The following is a 27,635-nucleotide window of genomic DNA, read 5'->3' as shown; positions in this document are numbered from 1 at the left end:
ATTATACCATTACAATCTACGTTTAGTAATTTTATTCGACAATACAAAATTTTATACTTTCATTTTGTAATTTTCTTATCGCATTTATTGATTATAATAATAAATATAAGTAATGATTATAAATACAATTAATATCTTTTCTTATTCCACTTTCCTATAATTGTAAAAGTAGTATAAAATTTTTAAGACCTATATATGTATATCCAATTTTTGTATTACAAATTGAAAATACAAAAGTGTAGACAATTATTTATCATATATATATATATGATAATTATTTATCATATATATATATATATATTAAGAATTACTAGCTCTTTTTATTTTTATATTCATCAAAATTAAACGTATTCGAGAAAATTCAGTAAATTCTTTTCTGTTAGATCATATACATATATGCTACTAGTAATTATGCTTTGAGATCCGTTCAAGATCAATTGACCATGTTTGTATTGTCTTTGTATAAGTACAAACCCAATATCTTTGTATGGAATACAAAATAGGCACGAGTGACGTATAATTTACGTTCATGAATAATACTATTTTTAATATTTTTACGTAACAAATACCATTTCATATGCAATTTTCCAATGTATTTATCATTTCTTTCCAAGTATTTGTTATTTTGATAGCGATAGTTAAAATTAACCGGAATTGTTTATAGATCTCTGTACTATGACATTTAAAATAAAATTTTTTTTTTTAATGAATCCATCCAGACATATTTAAAAAGTTGACACAGAGTTACACACACACACACACACACACACACATATACACATACACATACACACGTACACACATATAAATATAAAACGTAAAGATCTCAAAGAATTTTAAAATATATCAACGACTTTCCAAAATAATCGTATATTGCACTTTGTTATTATTTTTAAAAACACAATGAACTCTTTGCAATCGTGGCTAATAATAATATAAAATAAAGAAAATAAATTCAAATATGACGGGTAAGCCCACATAAAGAATATTCATTAAGGCAAATATGTCATTGAAAACATAAAACATTGAAAACATTGAAAAAATAATACAATATGTTAAAATGAGATTTAATATTTTGGAAGATCTATGCATTATAATAATAATAATAATATATACATATATATACTTAATAATTATAAAATCATTTATTTATTTATATATATATATATATAGTCTCTGCTATGGATTAAGTTAACATTACTATAGTAAAGGGGTTAATTAAAAAAATTGATGCAAGACAATGTAAATATGAATTGGAATTAATTATCCGATGATAATTTTTCTTATAAATATGATTAATATGTTATTTTTCATTAGGAATACTTTATAGCACCTTAAATTGTATATGAGAATAATCTATGATCTCTCTATTTTCTTAAATTATCACATTTGAAGTTAGTTCTATGGACTTTGGAAATAACATTCAGGTAAAATGTAAAGTAGAAAAATATAAGTACTTTTTGTATGCAAGTATTTGTACTTATCCAGAGATTAAAGTATTAAATTTGATAAATCTATTAGATTTGAAAACAAACAAAAAAAAGAACTATTTATGTACGTATATATTATATACATATATACGTATATACATATATGCAATAAAAAGTTATTCAGGGATATAATATAAAACATAATTTCTTGATATAAAAGAAATCTTTTGGCATAATACTTATTAAGATAGAGATATCTGTATATGCTTATTTTATATATATATATATATATATATATATATATATATATATAAAATACATACATATATACGCACATATATATGTATATAATATATATATATATATGTACACATTATATATAACTATAGTTTCTTGGTATAGAATTTCTATGAGCTAAGGAACAATCAGGCTTTAAAAGTCTGATATTAATCATTCGACCTAAATTATAGATAGTTAGTAACGTTAGAAAAATATATAGAAAAAATATCATGATTTTTGATCTCCATATTTGTTTATATACGATTGTTTGGCCATTTTAATCAGCTGATCTGACATAGCTCTACCAGTTTCTTTCACCAACGAAGTAAATTGACTATAATTATTCTGCAATAGTATATGAGGATGATCGTATTCCTATGGAAAAAAAAAAAAAAAAGAAAAAAAAAAGAAAAAAAAAAGAAGAAGAAACAAAGAAATAAACAATTAAAAATAAAAATAAAAAGAAACAATAATAAAAATGTTTTAATAAGAATATAAAATTAGAATAAAAATAAAATAAATTTAAATTGTAAATAATTTGTGATATCGAATAAAAATATAATTAATTATAATACTTACCGCCATTCTACCCTTATCCATAACCAATACTTTATCACTGTCCATTATAGTGTTTAATCGATGAGCAACCGTCAATACTGTACAAGAAGCAAATTTCTTTCTTATCGTACGCTGTATCAAAGCATCTGTTTGGGGATCTACATTAGCCGTTGCCTCATCGAGCATTAATATACGATTGTTTCGTAAAATTGCTCTTGCCAAGCATATAAGTTGTCTTTGACCAACACTGAAATTACTACCTCTATCAAGTACACGAGATTCTAAACCATTTCCAGCAGTGGCAACGGCATCTTTTAATTCGACCTATAAACATTTATTTTCATATTTATTTCATAATATATGTATATATAAGAAAGAAAAAGAGAGAGAGAGAGAGAGAGAGAGAGTGAGAGGAAAAGTTAGAAATCTCTTAAAAAAAAAAAAAAAAACAAAAAAAGAGAAGATAAAAATATTAACTTCTTCCAATGCTTCCCAAACTATTTGATCCGAGTACTCATTAAATGGATCAAGATTCCGTCTTAATGTTCCTGAGAATAAAACTGGATCCTGAGGGATAATAGATATATTACGTCGCAAATCTTCCAAACAAATTGATCCGGTATCGACATTATCAATTTCTATTATCCCTTCGATCTTTGCCAATCTGAATAATGCCGATATCAATGATGATTTTCCAGCCCCAGTTCTTCCCACAATACCGACCTATATAAATACGTAACAATCATAAAATTATTAATATAAATGAATTGTAAATAATTAATTTATAATATCTTATATAAAAATAGAAATAATTAATAATTATATCGTTGTTATACCTTTTCACGTGGTAAAATCAATAAATTTAAATTTTTCAAAACCGGCGGATCCTCATCGGTGTATCTCATATATATATCCCTAAATCTAATACAACCCTCGCTAGGCCAATTCTTTGGTGCATTTTGTGGTAAGGATTCTAAATTTTGTTTATCCGACTTTTTGAAAAATTTTCCTTTGTTACGTAAATTATCTTCCGGTGGTAATTGCGTATATTCAAGGACACGTTCAACTGACATCATTTGATTGGCGACCTCGGCACTTTGTCGCATTCCCCATTGTATCATACCAGTCATGGCCATCACTTGGGTAATAGCCAAGCCAACCTCACCACCAGAAAATGCTGAATGCGACAGAGAGAGAGAGAAAGAGAGAGAGAGAGAGAGAGAGAGAGAGAGAGAGAGAGAGAAACAGAGAAAGAATGTTTCATTATTCCTTTGTTTTTGGCATATAACCAAAAGATTAAAAAAAGATAAAGAAAAAAAAAGAAAAGAAAAGAACAAGACAAAGAAAAAAGAAAATATCGATATAAAATGTTAAATCTTTTCTTTTTTTTTTTTTTTTTTTTCTTTTTTTCTTATATAACATATATATAAAAGAGAAAAGAATTATTGTATAAAGAGAAAGAAAATAATTCGTACTTGTACTTAATAAAAGAAAGCTGAAGGTTACAAGTGATGTAAATATGAAACAAAATACATCCAAAGAAAATCCAAATGCTGTACTAGTTACAATATACATGTACACCGTAGACGTATGCGTATCTTGAAATCTATCGAACTCCATTTTTAATATATCTTGAGCGCCATATGCTCTAATAGTAGGTAGACCATTTAACGTAGCATTTAAATGGGTAAACACTGGTGATCGTGCTGTAATAAAAAAAAAAAAACAAAAAACAAAATAAAACAAAAAAAAAAAGAGAAAGAAGAAAGACAAAAGAAAATATTTCAATTATAACAAATTATTGCATTTTTTTTTTTTTTTATCAAATAAATAAATATATAATATCACTTACTGATGCCTTCTAAACGTTTAATATTTTTACTTGTTTTTAAATAAACTTTACGAATCCAATAAAATGTCGTTCCCAAAAATACTACAGGAATTAAAAACATTGGATTGACTATACAAGATACGGTCAATGATCCGAACATCAGCATACATAATTGGCCAGCATCTAATAATGCCTTAGGCAATAATTCATCGATTGCACCAATATCTTTCGAAAATCTATTTAAAATTCTTCCACTTGGATTGGTATCAAAAAATCTCATATTAGTTCTGATCAATGCGCTAAAAGTCATGTCGTGTAAACGTTGACTGCATAGCATACACATTTTATAAAAAATTAATGATCTCGTGATACCAATGATGAATATTCCAATTACGATTGCAGTATAAATGTATACATAAGTATTGCTTATATGCGTTGGTATTTCATCTTCCATAGTAATATTCGCTTGTGTTTGCTGATAATGTAATGTCTCTTCGGCGTTAACTCTAAAGTTAAATATTTAATGTAAATATTTATTTTAATTAACAATAAATAAATTGTGAGCACACGCACATACAGACAATGAAACATATACTTACAAGATTGGAATAAAATAATCATTAAGACTGGCAATGAATTGCGTGAGAATTATTAAAAAGAGGACTAATAAGGCAAGACAAAGATTCGCTCCGACTTGAAAATATCGAATAAAAATTGGTCCTTTTACTACACCACGTGATGTTCCTTCTAAACCGTCATTAAATTTTTCAACATCTTCGTTTTCCTCTTCGTCATCTGTACCACCACTACTAGCTTCTGGTGTACGACTCTATTGTACATTGAAATAGATGTAATTAATGATGACATAATTTTAACGATTCATATATATACGTATACGAAATAGTTGAGAGATAATCTTACTCTGTTACTCAATGAAGAAAATTGTCTTCGTATTGAGTTCCTTTCGAAAGAAGAATCCTCGCTCGTATCGTTGTCTGTTGCCAATAAACTTCTATATTCTGGATAATCGATCAAAAGGTCTTGATAATTTTGATACAATTTAAATTTTCCCTTTTCCAAAAGTATTATAGCGTCGACTTCTTTTATATATTGCAATTGATGCGTTGCCAAGATTCGTGTCTTATGCGCCAAATATCGTTGAATACATTCCTCGAAAAGATGCTTACTGACGTGCGCATCGACCTAATATTTTGATTAAATTGAAATTTTAATATTGTTTGTTATTTTTCTTTTTTTCTTTTCTTTTTTTTTTTTTTTACTTTTCTTTTTCCCCCCCGTCCCACCAATTATTTTTATACAACATAAATTTTAATGCAATATAGATATTGATATATTATAGCTAATAGGAAATATATACATTATCCATAATATATCCATATTAATTGTCTTACTTATAATAAAAGATAAAAGATTTCAAGTTATTTGATTTGAAAAATCAATTACTTTTTTTTGACACTTTTTAATCTTGCAGTTTTATAATTTGAAAAAAAAAAAAAAAAAGAAAATGTTAGCTTAAAAAGTTTAAAGAAAAAAGTAATTGATTTTTAAAATTATCTACAATAAGAACTTTTGACTTAACTAGAAACTTTTGATCAACCTGTATAATATAATATATAAATATATATTATACTTATTATTTGTAATATAAGAAAGAGAGAGAGAGAGAAAGACAGAGAAAGACAGACAGAGAGAGAGAGAGAGAGAGAGAGAGAGAGATATGTTGCATTATATATATATATAGTATATTACTTATAATATAAATTATATATATAATTAATATTTATAACTATTATAATATTATAATAAGTTAATTCTAGATATAATAATACGATATAATATTCGTATTATTATAATAGTTATAAATATTACCTCATATTATAAGCAATATAAGTTCGATCGGAACATTTTATATAATACATAATTAAACGCACACGCAACTCACCATATAATAAAAACACATTTAAATATTATATTATCTATAATATACATATATACATATATACATATATACATATATATATATATATATATTTTTTTAGTATTGTTACTTTATAATCTCATCGTGCATTATATATAATTCATATTTACCGCGCTCAAAGGATCATCTAAAAGATAAATATCCGCTTGTTTGTATAATGCCCTTGCTAAGTTGATTCTAGCTTTTTGACCACCAGATAAAGAACTCCCTCTGTCACCAACGATCGTTAAATCGCCCTGTGGGAATTGCTTGAAATCTCTAAGAAGAGCGCAAGCTTTGACTATACGCTGATAACGTTGACGTTCGTACGGTTGCCCAAATAGAATATTTTGTCTAACGGTAGCACCAAACACCCATGCTTCTTGACTAGCATAACTCACATTACCGTTACATTTCACACAACCATCTATGATATTCATCTCACCGAGTATCGCCGAAAGGAATGAACTTTTACCAGCTCCTACCATTCCAATAACTGCATATAATTTGCCTTTCTCTAACAATAGATTTATACCTTCTAATATTGTTTCAGATTGACCACCTTCCCAATTTGCTATTACGTTTGTCATCTTGATCGCATACGAATCTTCGGATAAAGTTGAATCACTTCTATCTAAAAAAAATTTTATTAAGTATAATGTACTACAATGTTAATTAACAAAAGTATAATAATTAATTAAAAAAAAAAAAAAAAAAAACAAAACAATTCACGAGTTATAATAGAAACATAATATAAAAATAGAATGATAAACAAAAAATAAATGAATAAATAAATTTCAATGGAGAACATTTTCAATACATTTTTACAATACTTACCATTAACTAAACTAGCCGTGTTTTTCAACAAATCGTTAGCTACTATTATCAATCCATTTTGTATGTTCTTCTCGTTATCTTGACAATAATTCTCATCAAGAACTTCATCGTCCATATAAGGTAAATCTTGCCTTGACGCTCTGATTGACGTTTGTCTTGATATAGATGTAATGCTACCGTTTGGACTTCTCGATAATTTATTACTTATTGTAATATTATTACTACGAAACTCGTCGTACATCAAGAAATGTTGTAATCGTCGTACTACCACAAGACATTCCGCAATTTCAGCAAAACCACGCACAAACATTCCAGACATTGTTTGAGCAAGTATATTGAAGTACGAAGAAAAAACGAACACTTTTTCGGCGGTTAATTCGTTACGAAGCATAATCATTGAGATTAGGGTACAATAAAGTGCCATTCTCGTTGTAAATAAATTAAATGTCATATAGATACCACGAATGGATGAACTTTTACTGACTACTCGTAACTCCAATTTTCTAGCCAATTCGACTAACGCGCAAAAGGGCTTCTCCCAGGCGTACATTTTTATTACTTGCACGCCAGAAATAATCTCATCCATCAGCCGTACCCTTTCATCCGTCTTTATAGCCGTCTGCAGTCTAAACTTTGAAGAAAGTTTACCGGTATAAGCTAAAACAAAAAGTATAACAAAAATATCCTTAAAAGGATTATCCTGATATATACATATATATATATATATATATATATATATATATATATATATATATATATGTAGGAATAATTTTATTACTACGTTATATCTTTTTTCTTTTGTTAAATGTTTTAATATCGTATAAGCATCGTATATTACAAAGAAATAACATGAATTGAAAAATAAATGACATTAAAGAATAATATTAAAAATTACATCTAAGAATATAACTATTGTTAATAATAAAATTAATTTCATTTAAATGAGATAGACATATTTATGAACTAAATAGATAATAGATAATATATTTACAAAATCTATACAATTTTTCAATTAAATCCGTTCTCTTGTTTTGTTTCCAAAATGAATTATATGAGATCGATTAGATAGTAAAATATAATTAGACGTTTGTTTTATTGAAATAAAATCAAGAAAAATTACTTATAATGTAACAACAATAACAACAACAACAACAACAATAGCAATAATAATAATAATAATAATAATAATAATAATAATAATAATAATAATAATAATAATAATACTATCTTATAAATTTTCATAGATCATTTATTGACGTCCCTGCTTCGTAACGTAGAAAAAAAGGAAAAAAGAAAAAAAGAAAAAAGAAAGAAGAAATTATCTAACTCGATATCAATTTCCTATAAAAGTAATGCATATAATAGAGTTAAAACGTTATATCGATCGTTTTATCGATCGACATAAACTTACATTGAATTGGTACGACCACAAAAACTGCTGCTATCCCAAAAAGACCAGAATATCCAGCTTCGGTATAAAGAAAATAGGCAATGATTAAAGCAGTAAGTGGTGCTGACCACATGTGATGTATAAAGATGGAAACAAGATCGAATCTATTAACATCGTTGGCCACTAAATTGACTACTTTTCCTGGAGCAGTATCTCCTAATGCCGTTTGGCTAAGTCGTAATGCCTATTAAAGTATAGAATTAAAACAAGACAAATAAAATAATAATATTAATATTATATATATATATATATATATATATATATATATGTATGTATTAGAATATTTAATATTATATATTTATTATGTATTGTATAAATATATTATATATTCATTATATATATATATATATATATATATATATATAATAATAATTTACATACTTTTCTGTAGACTACAGAGCAAGCAGCAATTCTGACTTTTGCACCAATGTGAAATGCACCAAATATTGTTTGATTAATCGTAATTACGTTAATCGCCGTTGCTATACAAATACCACTGGCATATAAAAGTGCGGTCTCATATGTTTCCTCGCTACCCTTTTTGAAATATCTTAAAAGACCACCTAATAACAATGGTGTTCCTAATCTATGATGAAAAAAAAATACACGATGTTTAGATTCTCATATTACCATCAAAGTTTCTTATTTCTCGTATCCCATTTCTATTCTCATTATCATGAGATCATTATGTTCTTACTCGTATTACCTTATTATAAATTCATTAAGTATTTGCAATAATCCTAAAAGGAAGTATTCCATTAAAAAAGTACGAAATATCGCTCTCAAAAAGAACGGACTGCGTTTTTGTTTCTTCGCATTTTCCAATTCGATGTTCCATCGTCTGAAATGAAAAGCAAAAAGAAAAAAAGAAAGAAAGAAAAAAAAACAGAGAAAAAATTACATCCAATCGAATAAATCGAAAGTTAAAAAAAGAAATAAAAATCGAACGTATAAATATACTAACTTTTCTAATCTATTTCCAAGGACGGTAGAACGATCTTCTTTTAAAGGATCGTATAAATCTTCGGTTTCTAATATTTTCTTGTAACCAGTTTTAAATAAACTCAAAGACCACCTAATCAATAAAATATTCTTTAAAATAATTTGGTTTTCATTTGTATATTATCTTACTATCTTTAACGTGGAGTACAGTTAACTTGTTAAGATAAAACGTACATATATACATTTTTACGTACGTATATTGACATAAATATATACACACATATACACACACACGCACACACAGACACACCATATGTGAAGCTCTTGAGACTACAGCATTTTTTCAATCAATTATATTTCACGATAAATATCTTATAAGAAAACTAATATTAGAAATTAAATATTGAATAAGTAAACAATATTATTGCAAATTATAGTTTGTGATATTTTTTATCTATATATATATATATATATATATATATATATATATGTGTACGTTTGAATTGTTATTATATAAATATTATTTTTCAAATAAATATTATATAAATATTATTTTTCAAATAAATATTATACTCAAATTTCAATGAAATAAAAGCATCTGTACATTCAAGAGAACTTCCTTTCAAATCTGTTTTATAAAAATAACATTTTTATTTCAGTTAAGATGAAACGTTATAGCTGAGACAGAGAGAGAGAGAGAGAGAGAGAGAGAGGTAGAGAGAGAGAGAAAGAAAAAGAGAGAAATAACACACGTAATATAATATTTGTCGAAAGAATTAAAGTGTTGAAAAAAAAAAAAAAAAAAAATCGTCGTTTCATCGTCATTATTATCACAATAATTTTTGCGATCTGTATAAACGTCCTTCATTGATATATTTCAAATTAAATAAATTATAAATGATGAAATTATTTTCTTATTTTGTTTTTTTTAATATTTCGATGTAATAAGTAAATAAGGACAAACAAGGAAACAAAGAAGAGGCAATGAAAAATATATTTTTAATCGAAAAAATATATATATTAACAATATTATTACTTACCACCAAAATAACACGGAAATAATATTTGCCTTTTCTCTTGGATTTGGCTTGGATTTTGTTTTACTCGAATCCATTGTACTTTACCTCGGATATATGGTATAAAAAAATTCTTCGTTATTGTCAATGAAATATTATATTTGAATTGCGTGTAATCCTTAAAAAGGAAGAAAAAAAAAAAATCCTCTGAAAATATATCACTCATCGATCAACATACACTGATAAATACTCTTTTATCGGATTATTGAAACTACAATTGACACTTATCTTGAGGACCACACTTAAATGTTTTTCTTTTTTTTTTTTTTTTTTTTTTTAACGATCGAGTATTTGACGATCGATTAGATCCGATTAATTCTCTTGAGATTATCACTTTGTACTAGTATGAATCGGACAATTCATCGATACACATCACAAACACAAGTTATTCCTTTGTAATATATTAATTGATTATTCAATATCAATTGTCTCATTTGTAAATGTAAAGAGATATCAATAAACAAAAGATCGTACGATTTAATTAATAATCCAAATGATTTATATCGATGTCCTTTCTCTCTTCTAACGTTGTATTCGTATTCTTCAATATCCTTCCTCGCAGAACATGTATCTGAAATAATACGTAATCTAATGTGATTCGGTATATTTATAAGGTACATTCGGTATATATTTCATATCTAAAAGTATCAACCATATCAACCTTATCTATTGCTCATTAAAACTCAAGTTTCGTCATTCTTCAAATAATTAATTTGCAAAAACGAATAGTATCATTCTGACATTCGTTTGTGAGAGTATTTTGCTGTTACGAAAAAAAAAAAAAGAACACAGACTTGATTTATTCTAAAGAGTATAAAAAACTTTATCGGGATCGTTGTCAAATACAAAAAAAAAAAAAGACAAAAGAAATTTGTTTTTACTGTTGAAAAAGAAATTAAAAAAAAAAAAAAAAAAAAGAAGATAAAAGAGAGAGAGAGAGAGAGAGAGAGAGAGAGAGAGAGAAAACGCAATTAAATTTTCCAATTTACTTTCTTATCTTCTTTCATTTACGCGAACTCAAGAGATATTTAAACGTTACGTATATTTGTCATTTAATTAATAACAAACAAATCGCATGGAATAAATTGCACTTAGACGTTAAATTGATACAACAAAATGTATCTGTTTTATATATGTACATACATAAAAATTCTTCATCATGAATATAACTATATGCATGTATATATTTCATTGTGAATATATACATACGATATTTATGTTATATTTACTTTTGCAATAAAATATCACTATAACGTTGAATTATTATATACAATGAGTTAGAAATAATTTATGTTGAATATACATACATACATACATACATACACACATACATACATACATACATATATACATACATACATACATCCATAGATACATACATACATACATACATACATACATATGTATAAAATATGAAACTTGTATACGTATGATTAAACTTCAATTTCTCAAAATTATTAAGATAATTATATATCTACATATACATGCATACATATATATATATATATATATATATATATATATATATATATAAGTACGAGAAAGTTGTGTAATTGTTATTAGATTTTTATTTTCTTTACACGATAGTTCGAACAGATGGCTGTGAATGAATGATCGTAAAAGTCAAATGAACTTTGATGAAATAACGAGAGAAAGGAAATATATATATATATATAAAAATACGAAAAAAAAATTCGTTTTTACTGTTGGAAAAAAAATTAAAAAGAAAAAAAGAAAAGACAGAGGTAAAAAAAAGAGTGAGAGAGAGAGAGAGAGAGAGAGGGGGGGAGAGATTTCTACGTAACACTTGAAATTCCTTAACGTACATATGATCGATAGATATTTCAACGTGTAAATTATTTACATTATAAAAGTCAGTTATGAAATATGAATAAAAAGAAAAGAGAAACGATTTTGCTACGTATAAGAAAAAGGAAAAAAAGGAAAGAAAGAGAGGAATGCATATAAATATTATTAATTGAAATAAACTCGATTTTTTTATATCTCATTATGATATTTTGCCTTGTTTAGTGTTTCCAAAAATATAAATACGATCTTGCCTGATAAAGAAATTTGTAAATAATATTAATCATAAAATATTATATGATTAATTCAATTGACTTACGATAAGATCAATTAAATATTAATAGAAAATTTTTGATAAATTCCGCAAGATTGGCGATTAATAAAAAAAGAAGAAGAAAAAAAATACATATATATATATAAAATATATTAAATAAATAAATAAATATATATATATATATATACGCATGTACAAATACATATATTAATTTTATTAATGTTTATTTTTAGTCTAATTCATGGATACACCATATATATAATATAAATTAAACATTCGTAACGGGGATAAATCAATTATAAAATCAATATCATAAAATAAATTTGAAACATTGCATTTAAATCGTTGTTTCATTTTAATTTCATCCAATAAATTCATACCAACGAAGAACTATATAAACTAGTTATATCTATTATGCAACGATGAAATGAAAAAATATCTGCATATAATGCGAGCGCGTGTGTATATATATGTGTGTTTGTGTGTCTATGTGTGTGCATGCGCGCATGTGTCATAATTATTTATCATTGTACGTATTTATGCCGTAAAAAGAAGTTGGTTTCATATAAGAATATCTATACATACATAGAAATAAGCATATCATCGTTAGTCAGCAGCATTTTGATCTTTTCCATTCTCCCCTCCCCTCGCTCTCCTACACACCTCCACTTCTTAACATTTTTTTTAAAAAGAGCACTATTAAATTTATGTAATTTTTACGTAACGAAATCCACTATTAAAATACAAATTTATCTCTCTCTCTCTCTCTCTCTCTCTCTCTCTCTCTCTCTCTCTCTCTCTCTCTCTCTCTCTCTCTCTCTCTCTCCCTGTCTCTGTCTGTTTGTCTATTTTCTGCTTTTATTCAATGATCTATCAATTTTTTCGTAATACATCCATTAAATACATAAATAGTCGATTGAAATGAAATGATTGAAATGTTAATTGTTATGACATATTAAAATATTACACTTATCTTGATAAGATTATCAAAGATATTAGCTGTATTACACAGTTAATCTATCTCTAGTATATCTCATAAATTTTGAGTATCGTCATATAATCTGATTTATTATCTTCTTATTTCTTTTATAATTATAAGCTTTTCTTTTATTGATCGATTATGATCATTATTATTTCCTTCTTCTTCTTCTTCTTCTACCTTTTTTTTTTTTGTTCTCTTCTTCTCTTTTCTCCTTTCTTTTTCCTTTTTTTTGCCAGACAAATACAAATTATCGTTCTAACGTAATCTAATATAATTCGGTATATTTAAAAGAAGAATATCTCATATCTAATAGTATCAAACATATCAATCTTATCTATTGTTCATTCAAATTCAAATTTCGTCATTCAAATTCATATAATTGATTATAACGAAAACGTATACTTCAAATAATTGATTTGTACAGAATGTACTTTCGTCATGTTAATGTTTTTTTTTTTCTTTTCTTTTCTTTTTTTTCTCTCTCTCTCAAAAAGAATTAAATCCAAGCAAGTAATCATGGAATATTTTAATGAATTCGTATTAATTTTATTTCTTATTTGTTTCGATAAAGAGATATTAATTTGTTAGTTCAATGAATTCGAATATAAACAGAAAATTGAACGACAAAGCAAAAATCTGAGATATAATTTTAACTTGTAGAGAGAGAAAGAGATAGATAGAGAGAGAGAGAGAGAGAGAGAGAGAGAGAGAGAGAGAGAGAGAAGATAGTTAAATGGATCAATTCTTTTATATAGAACGACCCGTCCCTTTAAAAGCAACATCAACCCTCCCTGCTTTTTTTTCATTCACTCAAACACGTTAAGGGATCTAATGGAGAATACCCAATGAGCTTAACTTAAACATCCAATTAAGACTCTTAGTATAAGCTTGAAATAATACTTCTATTTATTTAATAGATATTTTTTTTTATTACACAATAAAAAGTATCTTGTAAAATAAATATAAGAATACTGATCGTTTCTTTTCAATACTCATATAATAAATAAAAAAGCTTTGGAAAAATCCAATATAATATATCAAATAAAATGATAAAATTATAAACGTCTATATATGTTTTCAATGTTATCATGATCAAAAATGAAGGATTTAATTTTATAGAAACTTTTATAGAAACTTTTAATTTACATAATTTAACTCTATAATTATAAATATAATACTTTATAAATATAATTGTAAAAGTTTATATAATTATATATTTATATAATTTATATTTATATAATTAACTTTTTGAATTATTATAAAGTTATCGCGTATGTATACTTCTAATAAAGTTTATATAAATAAACTTTTATAATTATATCTATATTTTAAATAAATATCCATATAGATAAAGTAATGTACAATCAATTAATAATGTATTAACGATAGATAGTACAATCAAATATATTATTCGTAATTTTATGATTAAAAAAGTTTATTTGAATGAAATGAAATTTATTATACGTTACTTTTTTAAATCCAAAAGCAAATTGTTCATAATTCGCAAAATAATTAGAAATCGATACGTTATACGAGTCACACCCTGTAGAATTATATAGAGTGGGACAAAAAAATTCATAGACGATTTGAAAAATTCTATTGCTCTCTTTTCTTTCTCCCCTTTATCTCACCCTTCAAAACTTTTCAAATCAATATATTTCTATCATTATTTCTTTTTCGCAGATCGTAAAGAAATTTCTTAGATTTGTTAAAAGTCTTTTTTTTTTTTTTTTTTTTTTTTTTTTTTTTTTTTTTTTTTTTAATATGAAGAGAAAAAAAGAAAAGTAAAGAAAGAGAAATAATAGAAAGATCATAGAAAAAAGTTTGCGAAAAATAATAAGTAATTAATTCGTCATAAGAATCGTCTGGAAACATCTGTTATGCCCTGTACATACGAAAAAAAAAAAAAAAGGAAAAGAAAAAAGAAAAACATATCTATAAATATATATCGTCATAAAGCAAAAGTTAAAACTTCCTTAAGATCCAAAGAACATCGCCTATCGTATTTTTTCGTAATGTAAAACAAATATAGAATAGTTAAAAGGAAATGATTCGCAAAATGGTTGAACAGCTATCTCTATCTCGTTCTCTTTCTATATGTATATATATATATATATATTTCTTTCTTTCTATATATATATATATATTTGTAGCAAATTTTATGTATGTACGCATGTAGATATGTATATATATAACTGTAATATAGTTTATCTTTGTAAGTATTCAACGAAAAGAGAGATGTGTTAGCTTAACGATAGAGAATTAAATGGCGTTATACGCATAACGTGCGAGTGACATGGAGAATTCCCATCTCTTTACTTTGATAGTCGGGTCAATTGTTGATAGCACGTGACGCGTCTACATTCAATTTGGTACGACAATTGCTTAACATTATACAGTTTAATTCAACCAACGAAACGTAATGGACGGAATTCTTTTCTATAGAAATGTCGAATGAGTGATTGAATGGAAAAAATGAAAAAAAAAAAAAAAGAAAAAAAAAAAAAGGAAAAGAAAACAAAATTAAATGAATAATTTTATTTCATCTAACGATTGTTATTTTGTTTCTTTTGAGGGTTTTTTTTGTTTTTTTTTTTTCATTTTTCTTCCTGACGATTATTATTATTTCAACGAGAATCATCGTTTTCTTTTGTCTTTTTCTTTCTTCTCGTGTTTCTTTTTTCTTTTTTCTTTTTTGTTTTTGTCTCTTCTCTTTTTCTCTATTTCTTTCCTTTTTTTTTTTCATTTTTGTTTTTTGTAAATTTAATATATAACCTTTAAAATCATATTGTTAATTTTGATCAATGAACTTACATTCGGATCAGATTCATTAAAATTATTTTAATTAAAATTAATTTCTTTTAAAATTAATAAAAAAAATTTTGTTTGTTAAAAATTATTTTATTTTTTGTTTCGTTTTTCTTTTCTTTTCTTTTTTTTTTTCTTTTTTATTTTTAAACAAATTCAACGAATATCGTAAAATATTTTTTCTCTCATTCAAATCTTTGCGACTATCTGCGAATAAAAAAAAAAAAAAAAAAAAAAAAGAATAGAAAAAAGAATATGATAAAAAAAGATATAATAATAAAAAAGAGAAGAAGAAGAGAACTATCGTTTAGTATATACTTCGTTGATTTGCTATTAATAATCGATACTGAGATAAGCAATTGCGCTCTCATGCGTCTACTTCGTTGATTCGATGGCTCGTTAATGACAATAAATAGATGACTCGACCCAACAAGACCACGATTTAATATTAATATACCTCTTAGATGGATATGCTCGATCATCGATCTTAAGAATAAAATATTATAACGATAATCTCGATCATAAAAGAAAATATTTTATAATAATGTTCACGCAATTAATTATTATTAATAATATTATCGATACATTCTATTCAAAAAATATATATATAATTAATTGATAAGGCAATTCTTTATTGTGATCTATTAAGATCACAATATCGTAAATTATCATAAATGTAACAATGGAAGAAAATACTCGATCATTGTTTCAATACTCGATCATAGAAAATATATTACAACGAAATAATATAATCAACGTCATCGGAAAATAATTTTCTTTTGTAATTTTTATCAAAATTATTGATCATCGAAGTATAACAATAGCGATTAGATTTATGGTATTTTTCTTTCTCAATCATAGAAAATGTTTTACGATGAAATCATACGATTAAACATTTTCTCAAAATTGTTGACACATTTTATCAAGTAAGAAATAAATAAAAAAAATTCGAAAAGAAAAAAAATAAATAAATAAATAAATAATTCTCGATCACGATTAATAATGATCATTTGATCGTCGAATTATAATTAATGATAATATATTGACTAACGACGATTCATACTTCTGATTCTTTATCTATATGTTAATAAATAAATAAATATATACATATATAATGAATAAAAAAAAAAAAATAATAATAATAATAATAATAATAATAAACGAATAAATGAATAAACGAATGAATAAAATTCGTAGAAAAATAGACACGTGAAAGTGATCTTTGATATGATCATCGATCGTTAATGTTTTCATGTCGTTAGAAAATAATTAGATATAAGATAACCTTTAATTTACATCAACATATAAAATACACGTATACATGAATCACATATACGTGCATACAAATCGAATATTTAATCGTACGAAATGTAAAGTACTTTTGTAAAAACAAATTCAAGGCTTTTCCGCTTAAATATCATCGTATGAAGGTCAAACACTTGACGTGTGTCACTTATTCATTTGCATCAATAAAATTCATAATTCTAACGTATTTAATAATTTCTAATCGAAGCATCGTGAATATAATTGTGAAAAGATATTTATTAATTATAAACAAAGAACTTTACGAGTATTGAAGAAAGATTATGAAATAAAAAATAAATTGAAAAATAAGAAGGAAAAATAACAAAGGCTCAAATAAAATATCAGAACGAATTCTATTCCAACGATCAATGTCAGATAACGCCTTTGTTCCTCTCTAAACATTTGCATTCATACTAATCGTATTTCTTCGACGATCTCATAATAGATATTTTCAGAATCACCGGAATAACGCATGGTTGTTTCTCTTTCTCTCTCTCTCTCTCTCTCTCTATCCTTTCTCTTTTTTTCCATCTGTCTCTTTCTCTCTCTCTCTCTTTCTATCTCCGTGTTTATACTAACATTATTATCATAATAAATAACTTACTACAAATATTGTTAGATTTAAATTGTCCTTTAAATTATATGATTTAAAGAAATTATATTCTCTGTATATATACACACATACACACACACACACAGCGCACGCACGCACGCATATATATGTATATTATATAATTATATATATATATATATGTGTGTGTGTAGAGAGAGAGGGAGAGGGAGAGAGAGAAAGATATAATTTGAAACATAGTAAATTATACTTACGCAAACGAAGGATAAAAACGTCGTATTTGATATTACTAAATTTCGATGATATTCGTTGGCTATTCTCATAAACACATTCACATTGAGATTTCGCGGGTTTCTTTGTCTTAAATAATGTGGCGCTTTTCAAAATGGATAAATGACAGTCACCCATAAAATAATACTATCGTCATTCTTTTGTTTCAAATAAACGACACTTTTTCCTATATGTAATATTTCGCATTACTATGAAAATAGCTCGACTTTGCCGCCTCTAACGAGTAACATTGTACGACTAGCACCGTAGAACACGTTCACTAGACTAACCTAATCTTTATTACATCTAACTCCATAAATTATGTTATATATTATATGTCATACAAATGTATTCGCGTATATGTATTCAATCCATGCTCCTAAAGAAGACTGTTATTTTATATTCATCTGTGCGAAGGATTGTATTCAAGCATCAGCGCCATCTAATGATAGAACGTTGGAATTAAAACTTAAAGAGCGAAAATTTGAACTTACATAAGTCACATGAACGATAACGATAGTTTCACATTGATTTCTTTGATATGCGTGCATATACACACACACACACACACACACATACACATACACATACACATACATGCATATAAAAAAACAATTTATTTCCTTATGTAATGCAAAAGTGATATACAATTAATTCATAAAAAATAATGTTAACAGTATTATTGATGTTCTAAATGATTTCTTACAACATAATATTTATAATCTTATTGTCTATTTCCTTAGGGAAAAAAAAAAAAAAAAAAAAAAAAAAAAAAAGAAAAACATTTATATACATTTTCGTGTCAATTTAGTTATAGCATAGACCTGCCTATGATAATTGAAAATTATTTCCATTAATCTATGTATTTATATTTTAAATGATTATATGTATCAGAGATTTTATTTATCCAATTCCTCCACTTTTAACGTTTTACTTTTTTATATATATATATAATCGAAATGTTATTAATATTATAAATGAGATTTTTGATAGTGTTAAAACATTTGTTTTAATTATGATCGTTTTACATGTTCTCTCATTATTACTTGATTTTATTTAACAACAATAAAAAAGTAGCATATATTTTCTGAGTTTGAAATAAATATTGTTTTCTAAATAAAAATTCATATATATATATATATATATATATATATATATATATATATATATATATATATATAGAAATATATCATATATATATGTATATATATATATAATATATATATATATATATATATATATATATATATATATATATATATATAGAAAGAGAGAGAGAGAGAGAGAGAGAGAGAGAGAGAGAGAGAGAGAGAGAGAGAGAGAGAGAGAGAGAAATGTTTTTAATTCTACATGCAGTTATACTAGATATTTTTTCTCATTGTTTCTCTTGTTTTCTATTTTTTTAAACTATTATAATCAATCGGATATTACATTGCACTACTCCATTGAGCTATGAGAATTTTTCTATCTGCATTACAATATGTGTAACATGAAATACATAAAAAAGAGAGAGAGAGAGAGAGAGAGAGAGAGAGAGAGAGAGAGAGAGAGAGAGAGAGAGAAAGAGATAGAGAGAAAGAGAGAGAAAGATATATATATATAGAGAGAGAGAGAGAGAGAAAGAGAAAGAGTGAACATTAAATTTAATATGATTCGCTTATAAAATCAGAGCAGCTTGACGTGTATAATAATTAAAATTCGAGATATATGAATTAATAGAAAATTATTAATAATATATAAAAAAAAAAAAAAAAAAAAAAAAAAAAAAAAAAAAAAAAAGAAAAGAAAAGAAAAAAAAAAAGAAAAAATTACGTAATAAAATACAGCTATTAACAGCTGCTTGGCCAATGGCATATCTTAAAAATTAAAATGTATAATTAAATTTTGTTAAGTCATTACAAATCTAATAAATATTATTCATAACTATAAGCCACTTGCTTCTGTCTTAATTGTTGTAAGTATAAAATTAAAAAGAAAAAAGAAAAAAAAAAAGAAAAAAAAAAAAACCCCTTCTAAATTGTTTTTATATACCTATACAAAAAAAAAAAAAAAAAAAAAAAAAAAAAAAAAAAAAAAAAAAAAAAAAAAAAATATATGAAAGAAAAAGAGAGAAAGAAAGACGATATAATATAAATTCGTAGTCTACTGCTTTTAAACCTAGGTACAGATATAACACCTTTTTGTTTTTTTTTTTTTTTAGGCTGGAATTAACATATTTATCCTTTCTATATTCTTATATAATTTTATTCTAATGTATTATGTTATCGTGATTGAGAATTTAATAACATTAATCCAAGCTTTTCATATGCATATGTTAAATTTTTATAAAGACCTTTGGAACAACCATTTTCTTGGATGGTTTGGAATCTGTAAGTTTTAAAATTTTTATCTTGATCTATATAAGTAACAGCAGCCATTAGCGGGCACATAATAATTTTTGTGTGATCCAAGAAATTTATCTAAAAATAATATTCAACGAAATAAATGACATGAAATAAATAAAACAAATAAAATGATTAATATAATAAGTAAAAAATTAATAATAATAAAATTTATTAATATAATATATGAACAATCGAAAGATAAAAGAAAAATTTCAAATTAAAATTTGCTTCAAGCAATAATATTGATTAAATAAAATCGATAGATAAACCGATTAGATTACCTGTATCGTTCCATTTGTTAGTTGCATAACTACAGCAGTCTGTGTCCTAAACCATTGATGCATATAAGGTATTCTTGATAAGGAATCGCCTTGTTTTAAAGCGATCGATCCACCGGCTTTCATTAAATGCTCGTTCATGTATTTGAGGAAAAAATTCATTAACTTCATTTTCTTGTCTAAAATAGTTGGATATTCTTGAACGGTATAATATAATTCATTTCCATCGCGATTTATATAATGGATATTGAAACCATTGGCCAGCATTATCAGTCTTGTACCATCGTTAAACATAACACCTACTCCATCATCAGACAATTGATATCCAAATCCATATTTATCAGAATAATCAACCCATTTACTTATCCAAATTAAAGGCTGTGCAGCTGGATCAGTCATTTCATCTATAATGGTTTAAAAGAAGATAATATTATATTTGAAATGTAATATTATAATAATATATAATAAAGTGTTCTAACTGAAGAACTATTCTATAAATTAATTCAAGTATTGTAAGTATTAGAATTTGGAAAAATTGTTCATTATAGATTAATAATCATTTGATATTATTGCAGTTATTAATCTAAAATATTTGCAAATAAAATACTGTTACTTTTAATTACAAATGACAAATTTTTAATTATAGATGAAATTTCTTCCATCTTTATAAATCCTGGAGGAATTGAAGGAATGATTCGATTAATATAAATCTCAACAAATGAAGGTGATTAGTCATATAACGTAAAAAGGAAAGAATATGCATGCCTGAGGGTTCCATAAGGATCTGGAATGGTTTTGGATATTCTGTAGAAAAGAAATTATTTCTTTTATAACATGTAAATAAAATTCTATTATAAGAAAATGGTAATATTTAAAATAATCTTTAACATACCTCCAGAAGATGCTGTTTCGCTTGATGGTCTAGCCACTAATACAGCAGTCAATTGTTCTTTTAATGTCTGTAACATTTTCTTTATATCTAGATTTACTTTTTGCACACCATTAACATCTTCCGTAGGTTTTTTACGTGCTGGACTACTTGGCACACGGAACGTATTATCTTCTCCATCTCCACCGGCATTAAGATTCATTTCGGATAAAGGTTTACGTTGATTATGCATCTCTAACATATCCAAACGTGGTGGCATTGTTAAACACGAAAGTGGCAAACTTGTTGGCAAATGGCCTAAAAATAATATTGATAAATAATTGCACTTACATATTGTACCATTCATTGTATATATGATATAATCCAATGATTTTATTACCAGACGTAAAAAAGATATCTTTTATTAATTTAGATACAGGAGGACGTTTTGAGGGTGTCCCTTGTAGCATACTTGTAATCATTGTCATGGCAGGTTTACTTAGATGTGAAGGTGTTTTATATTGAACTTGTTTAATTCTATTATATGTTTCTTTTAAAGTTGATGTTTCAAATGGAGGTTTACCGACAAGTAAAGTATACATTATACAACCTATGCTCCACACGTCAACTTCATAAGAATGTCCTGCTTTAGTTAAAATTTCTGGAGCAATATAATTTGGCGTTCCACATAATGTTCTATAAAAAGTTGATACGTTATTCTCATTTATTATCAAACAATATTTTTTTTTTTTTTTGCTTTATATCACATAATCTTCAGCAATTACTTTTTTCTTTCTCCATCATGCTCCAATCTTGTCGCCAGTCCAAAGTCACCAATTTTAACTTGTAGATCATCATTTAAGAATAAATTACCTAATTTTAGATCTCTATGTATAATTCTATTTTGATGTAAATAATGTACACCTTCTAAAATTTGTTTCATATAATACCTAGTCTCACATTCTGAAAGTGCTTTTCTACGTTTATGTAGCTCCATCATTGACTAAAAAATAATTCTAAAGATATAAAAATTTGTCTAAATAATATCATTACAAAGGTATACCAATTAACTTACTCTTTTACGGCAAAGTTCAAGAATAATATAAATATTTTGTGCATCATCAAAAAAGCCATAAAATCCAACAATGTTTCTGTGATTTAAACTCTGATGTATTGCAATTTCTTGCGTCATTTTTTCCCTTTGATTACTTTTTGTCATTATCGATTTGGATACAATTTTTCCCGCAAAAACATGATGAGATTTTGATTCTCTGATTTCATAACATCTAGCAAATCCACCCTTTAAACGATAAAAACAAAATACTCTATTATAATATTATAAATATATTTCATATGTTTTAATTTTCAATAATAAATTAAATGTCCAATAAATGAGATCAAAATACATTTTTGGTTATTATATTTTATGAACATATTTTTAAAATTTTACAAAAATTCTACTTAAATAATAGGAATATTAAAGTATGAATTCAAGCCAATGAAATAAAAATTTGAATTCATAAAAGAACATACAACTTTCATACAATTTCATACAAACATACGTATAGCAACAGGTTGTTATTCAGACATTACACTTCATTCACAATATGATACAGATCAAATTTTAATTATTGATAAAGTGCATAAATGTAGAATTATCAGATTGAAATAATTAGAACATTATTGAAATATGATATGCGCATAAAGATCAAGATGAATCTTATTTAATGATTGTATGCAAGTTAAACAAATAAAAAAAAAAAAAAAAAAAAAAAAAAAAAAAAAAAAGGTTGTTATGAAAACAATGTTTAAAGTTTAAAGAACATAATAATAAAATGTGTGAAATTAACATATTAAAAAATTATAAAAATATTTCCATATTTTTAACGTAGTACATGGGATTCTTATGGTGACAAAAAAAATTTTACTCACCTTACCAAAGAAACGACCTTTGAGATAACTTTTACCGGTATTAGAATCGTATATAACATCGGGAATAACGCACTCTTTTTCGTCTTTTGACATTTTTATGATTTTTTAGATATTTTATGTCGATATCAATATATAATGAAAATTTATGTCTTAAGTTAAAGACGCTATTATTGATACAGTCTACAGAACAGGCAACACTTCCTGGCACAATATATCTTCCTAGAAAATTCAAACCGCTGTTTTCGTATTCCGGAAGGCAAGCAACGGACTCTGATGTTTAAATTAAAGAAATATATCCAATCGCCTGAGGCTTCGTTGTCATGTGACTATAACAGAAACCAAATAGAATTGAGTTAAGTGTATATATGACGTATTTTTTCCAAGATTATTAGTGGTGCCATCTAACATCCAACAGGATATACTAACTTGTTTGATTCTACTTTATATCTATATTTATATACGTATATATATATATATATATATATCTATCTATATGTATATATATATATATATATATTTGATGTTAAATATATGCAAATTAATTACAATGGTATTTATGTTTATACTGTAATTATTATTCGTTTTTAGAGTGCAATAATTTATAAGTATTAAGATGACTTTTCATGAATTTCAAATTATTGGTTAGTTCCATCGTTCAAAGAATGGACAAATCCCTATATATTGATAAGCTGAGTTTAGTATAATTATAGTACTATGTCTATATTTATAATTATATAATAAAAAGTATAATATAATAGTAAATTTTTTTTCTTTCTTTAATATGTATATATATTCATTCATGAATTAATAATACAAGACATAATGTAAATTATATTATTTAGTTGAACGTTAATGAAAACGCTGCATGTATCTTGTATATCCGGCAAATTGGAACGCCAATTTGACTGGTATGTATGGTCGATGAATCTTTTTCCGGGAGCCGGCGTCCATTTTCCTTCTTGGTTTGTCTTTAGTTGGCGCGTTTCTTGTTTATAAAATAGCTTCGATATTTATTTGTTATACAAGAAGTAAGTATTTCAATGATAAAATATATAAAAATGTTTCATTAATAACTTCTATTAATCTTATTCATATTCGTAAAACGAATGTAAATCCATTGATAATGTTTTATTGGTTTCGTGTTTTCTGTATGGCGTCTATGTTGTAATTATTTTGTTTTCGTATCATTTTTATGTTTTAACTTTTTAAGAAATTTTATTTGAAAGTTTAAATACCGAAGGAAAAAATGGAAGGTGCGCCAAGTGGCAGAGGCGGTTTTAGAGGTCGCGGTGGACCTGGTGGACCGATGAGAGGACGCGGTGGCTTTGGAGATAGAGGAAGGTACAATTTAAATTTAATTATATATTTTATTTAACTATATTATCCTCGTAATAACGAATATGCTTGTAGAATTGCTTCGCTTTAACATGAAACATTTTGTGAATATGATCAAAGTAATGTTTATATTTTTGTATTAGGGGTGGTCCACCTAGAGGAGGTAGTATGATGCGAGGTGGTCGCGGTAGTGGACCTGGAGGTGGAATGAGAGGTGGTCCACCAGGTATTAGAGGTAGAGGTGGTCCTCCAGGAAGAGGTGGACGCGGCCATTTTCCACCAGGGTAATGTCATAATAAATTTCTATATAAAAATAATATAAATGTATAATATTCAATGTTGAAGATATTAGATATTATGTAAAATTAAGATAATTTATACGAGGATATTGTTTTTAGAGGTCCTCCAGAACCTGGAATGGCTGGTGGTCCTGGTGGTGGCCCTCCACCCCCAGGATTAGGTGGTCCACCAAGAGGAGGAAGTAGAGGAGGTGGAAGCAGTGGTTTTCGTGGTAGAGGGAGAGGAGATTTTGGTAGAGGAGATAGTCGTACTCCAAATAATAATTTCCGTGGACGTGGTGGTATGGACAGAGGAAGTCGTGGTAGTTCGAGGTAAAATATTATGATTTTTTTTTTATCATAATATATTATATAATTCTTATTATTAATATTGACATAATTTATAATAGAGGTGGCTCGAGCAGAGGTGGTCCAGGTGGAAGAGGAGGTTTTGGAGATCGTGCTAATAGAGGTGGCAGAGGTGCACCGACGAAAAGAACAGGTGGTCCACCAGGAACAAGTGGTCCTTCAAAAAGACCAAGATTTGATCAACCATCTTCACAACCTTCTAATGGTTATGCAACACAACCTCCAAAGTAAGGATTTATGATTTATAATAAATATTAAATGTTGATGAAATATAATTAACAAATAATATTATTTTATAATTTGTGATATAGTCAAGGTGGATATGGAGGAGGTGCAGGAAATGCGTATGGTGGAGGTCAACAACAGCCACCACAGCAGCAACCAGTAGGATACGGTGGAGGTTATGGATCACAACAAGGTTATGCACAGTCATCATATCAAGGCTATGAAAGTTATCAACAGCCACCTGATTATGCACAAGCTGCGGTAAAAGAATTCTTTCATTTATAATATGATTATACATTTACAATAATGAAAATTTATATATCTGTATTAATAAAACTTAAACATAATATTTATTATATAGGGGTATCCACCATCGGCGCCACCTGATAATAGGTATGGAGGAGCTCCTGCTGTGCCAGCAACTGGAGCATTTAATACTGGTGATCCTTATAGTTATGGAAAGGCACCACCTTCAGGTTAATATAAATATACTTTGTATTAAATTTTTCTTTACTTCAGCCATGCACGAGTGTTTTCGTTTTAGTGATGCTTCATTTTTATTAATGAACTTTGCTGCATTTTTAAATTAGTTATGCACGCATGCTTCTATGTACTCACATGTACATTTCTGTATTTGGTACATAAATTTCTATACCACTTATGAATCACATTTATTATGAATGATTTTGATTTGATTTATAAATTCTAAAAATGTGATCCTATATATATATATATCTTATCTTTGTATGCTGATGAAGATATAGCTGCTTTTAATTGTAGATTAATATTACATAATACATGTACAGCTAGTTACCAGCAGGAGGCAGTAGCAGCTGCAGTTGCAGGGGGTGGGGGTCCGGGTTATGCTCCTGCTAACCCGTATGACGACCGATCTTCTAATGCTACCACCATGATCAACAGGGGTGGTTACTCTACGCAACCTTATGGTTAGTTCTTTCGTTCGATCATAATACTATTTTTTTTTTGTTTTCCTCGGTTTGATAAAAACTTATTCATTATATATCATTTGTATGTTTTGGGTTTCCACATAAAAAATATTTAACGTGAATCGATTCAGACGAGAAACATTGTTAATAATAATAATCATTATCAATGTAAAATATGATTATAATTACTATGAATATATAATTACTATTTTTTTTAACTTTAAGTTAAGCCAGTGGGATATATAAATTATTGCGTTTTATTATTATTACTATTTTAAATTAATTAAAATATATGAATCTATGAATATATTTTTTATATATACATACATACATACATATATGTGTATGTGTGTACATTTTATATATATATATATATATATATATATATATATCTATATATATATATAAAGCGTGAATAAAATTATATTCATTTGGATACCAACACTGCAGCACTGCCTCCTGCCATTCTTCACAGCAACTCTTATTACTCTTTATCTTAATATCTTTTCGTCAACGATTAATTAAAGAGAACATAAATGTATAATATATATTTGATTTGTTACATTCGCATTCAATTACAGACTTTTTCTCGTCTGAGTCAAACTGAAATTATATTCTATAA

At 26.3% G+C, this 27,635-nt stretch overlaps 3 protein-coding genes and 1 long non-coding RNA gene across 20 annotated transcripts in view; 2 read left to right on the top strand and 2 right to left on the bottom strand.

The window, feature by feature from the left end:
- Positions 1–1,306: 1,306 nt before the first annotated feature.
- On the bottom strand, positions 1,307–18,802 carry LOC124953999 (ATP-binding cassette sub-family C member 4-like). 4 transcript variants are annotated; one of them, XM_047506164.1, is made up of 17 exons: positions 18,382–18,802; positions 13,047–13,132; positions 10,346–10,952; positions 9,328–9,438; positions 9,070–9,204; positions 8,745–8,949; positions 8,325–8,547; positions 6,914–7,570; positions 6,208–6,710; positions 5,020–5,301; positions 4,698–4,927; positions 4,120–4,604; positions 3,743–3,973; positions 3,104–3,444; positions 2,745–2,990; positions 2,289–2,591; positions 1,307–2,084 (listed from the first exon to the last, which is right to left on the bottom strand). In XM_047506164.1, exons 3-17 carry the CDS (start codon positions 10,417–10,419, stop codon positions 1,938–1,940), a joined length of 4,173 nt encoding a protein of 1,390 aa, XP_047362120.1. In that variant the 5' UTR covers positions 10,420–10,952; positions 13,047–13,132; positions 18,382–18,802; the 3' UTR covers positions 1,307–1,937. The 4 variants fall into 4 exon arrangements, with proteins under 4 accessions (XP_047362120.1, XP_047362122.1, XP_047362121.1 ...); XM_047506166.1 differs by having other exon boundaries at positions 13,047–13,129; XM_047506165.1 differs by lacking the exon at positions 13,047–13,132 and adding an exon at positions 11,043–11,144.
- A 1,610-nt stretch (positions 18,803–20,412) lies between these two features.
- LOC124954086 (serine/threonine-protein kinase polo) lies at positions 20,413–24,106 on the bottom strand. Of its 4 annotated transcripts, none has more exons than XM_047506437.1 (8): positions 23,865–24,106; positions 23,003–23,227; positions 22,713–22,930; positions 22,328–22,623; positions 21,952–22,245; positions 21,825–21,863; positions 21,063–21,463; positions 20,413–20,856 (listed from the first exon to the last, which is right to left on the bottom strand). In XM_047506437.1, exons 1-8 carry the CDS (start codon positions 23,916–23,918, stop codon positions 20,659–20,661), a joined length of 1,725 nt encoding a protein of 574 aa, XP_047362393.1. In that variant the 5' UTR covers positions 23,919–24,106; the 3' UTR covers positions 20,413–20,658. The 4 variants fall into 4 exon arrangements, with proteins under 4 accessions (XP_047362393.1, XP_047362391.1, XP_047362394.1 ...); XM_047506435.1 differs by having other exon boundaries at positions 20,415–20,856; positions 23,860–24,106; XM_047506438.1 differs by lacking the exon at positions 23,865–24,106 and adding an exon at positions 23,490–23,574 and having other exon boundaries at positions 20,418–20,856.
- On the top strand, positions 20,977–23,622 carry LOC124954088. Its single transcript, XR_007102443.1, has 3 exons — positions 20,977–21,571; positions 21,706–21,895; positions 22,078–23,622. It is a non-coding gene; the product is annotated as an uncharacterized LOC124954088 (long non-coding RNA).
- A 627-nt stretch (positions 24,107–24,733) lies between the features above and the next one.
- The window catches only part of LOC124954141 (collagen alpha-1(III) chain-like), an 11,174-nt gene continuing 8,272 nt past the window's right edge, over positions 24,734–27,635 (top strand). For 4 of the 11 annotated variants that reach the window (XR_007102460.1, XR_007102459.1, XM_047506604.1 and 1 more), the window contains exons 1-8: positions 24,735–24,887; positions 25,086–25,200; positions 25,338–25,478; positions 25,593–25,805; positions 25,883–26,068; positions 26,153–26,327; positions 26,428–26,542; positions 26,873–27,013. Coding sequence is in view for 7 of the 11 variants with exons in the window: in XM_047506604.1 (XP_047362560.1) it covers positions 25,106–25,200; positions 25,338–25,478; positions 25,593–25,805; positions 25,883–26,068; positions 26,153–26,327; positions 26,428–26,542; positions 26,873–27,013 (1,066 nt within the window). In the remaining 4 variants the exon portion in view is untranslated. Of the gene's footprint in view, positions 24,888–25,069; positions 25,201–25,337; positions 25,479–25,592; positions 25,806–25,882; positions 26,069–26,152; positions 26,328–26,427; positions 26,543–26,872; positions 27,014–27,635 lie in introns of all 11 variants that reach the window. The other 7 variants (XR_007102462.1, XM_047506607.1, XM_047506606.1 and 4 more) reach the window with 4 other exon arrangements.

Source organism: Vespa velutina, chromosome 14, assembly GCF_912470025.1.
Source record: "Vespa velutina chromosome 14, iVesVel2.1, whole genome shotgun sequence".
NCBI lineage: Eukaryota > Metazoa > Arthropoda > Insecta > Hymenoptera > Vespidae > Vespa > Vespa velutina.
The sequence above is the reverse complement of the archived record's forward strand: the minus strand, read 5'-3'. Positions and strand labels throughout refer to the sequence as shown.

Excerpts from the sequence above, each read along its gene's own strand:
- LOC124953999 (XM_047506164.1), bottom strand. The coding sequence starts at position 10,419 with ATGGATTCGAGTAAAACAAAATCCAAGCCAAATCCAAGAGAAAAGGCA. Across the intron at positions 7,571-8,324 it reads TGTGGTCGTACCAATTCAAT|CTTATACCGGTAAACTTTCT; the intron begins GTAAGTTTATGT and ends TTTTTGTTTTAG. Across the intron at positions 4,928-5,019 it reads TTTCTTCATTGAGTAACAGA|AGTCGTACACCAGAAGCTAG; the intron begins GTAAGATTATCT and ends AATGTACAATAG.
- LOC124954086 (XM_047506435.1), bottom strand. The coding sequence starts at position 23,952 with ATGTCAAAAGACGAAAAAGAGTGCGTTATTCCCGATGTTATATACGAT. Across the intron at positions 23,228-23,859 it reads AAGGTCGTTTCTTTGGTAAG|GGTGGATTTGCTAGATGTTA; the intron begins GTGAGTAAAATT and ends TATCGTTTAAAG. Across the intron at positions 22,246-22,327 it reads AGATATCTTTTTTACGTCTG|GCCATTTGCCAACAAGTTTG; the intron begins GTAATAAAATCA and ends TATTATTTTTAG.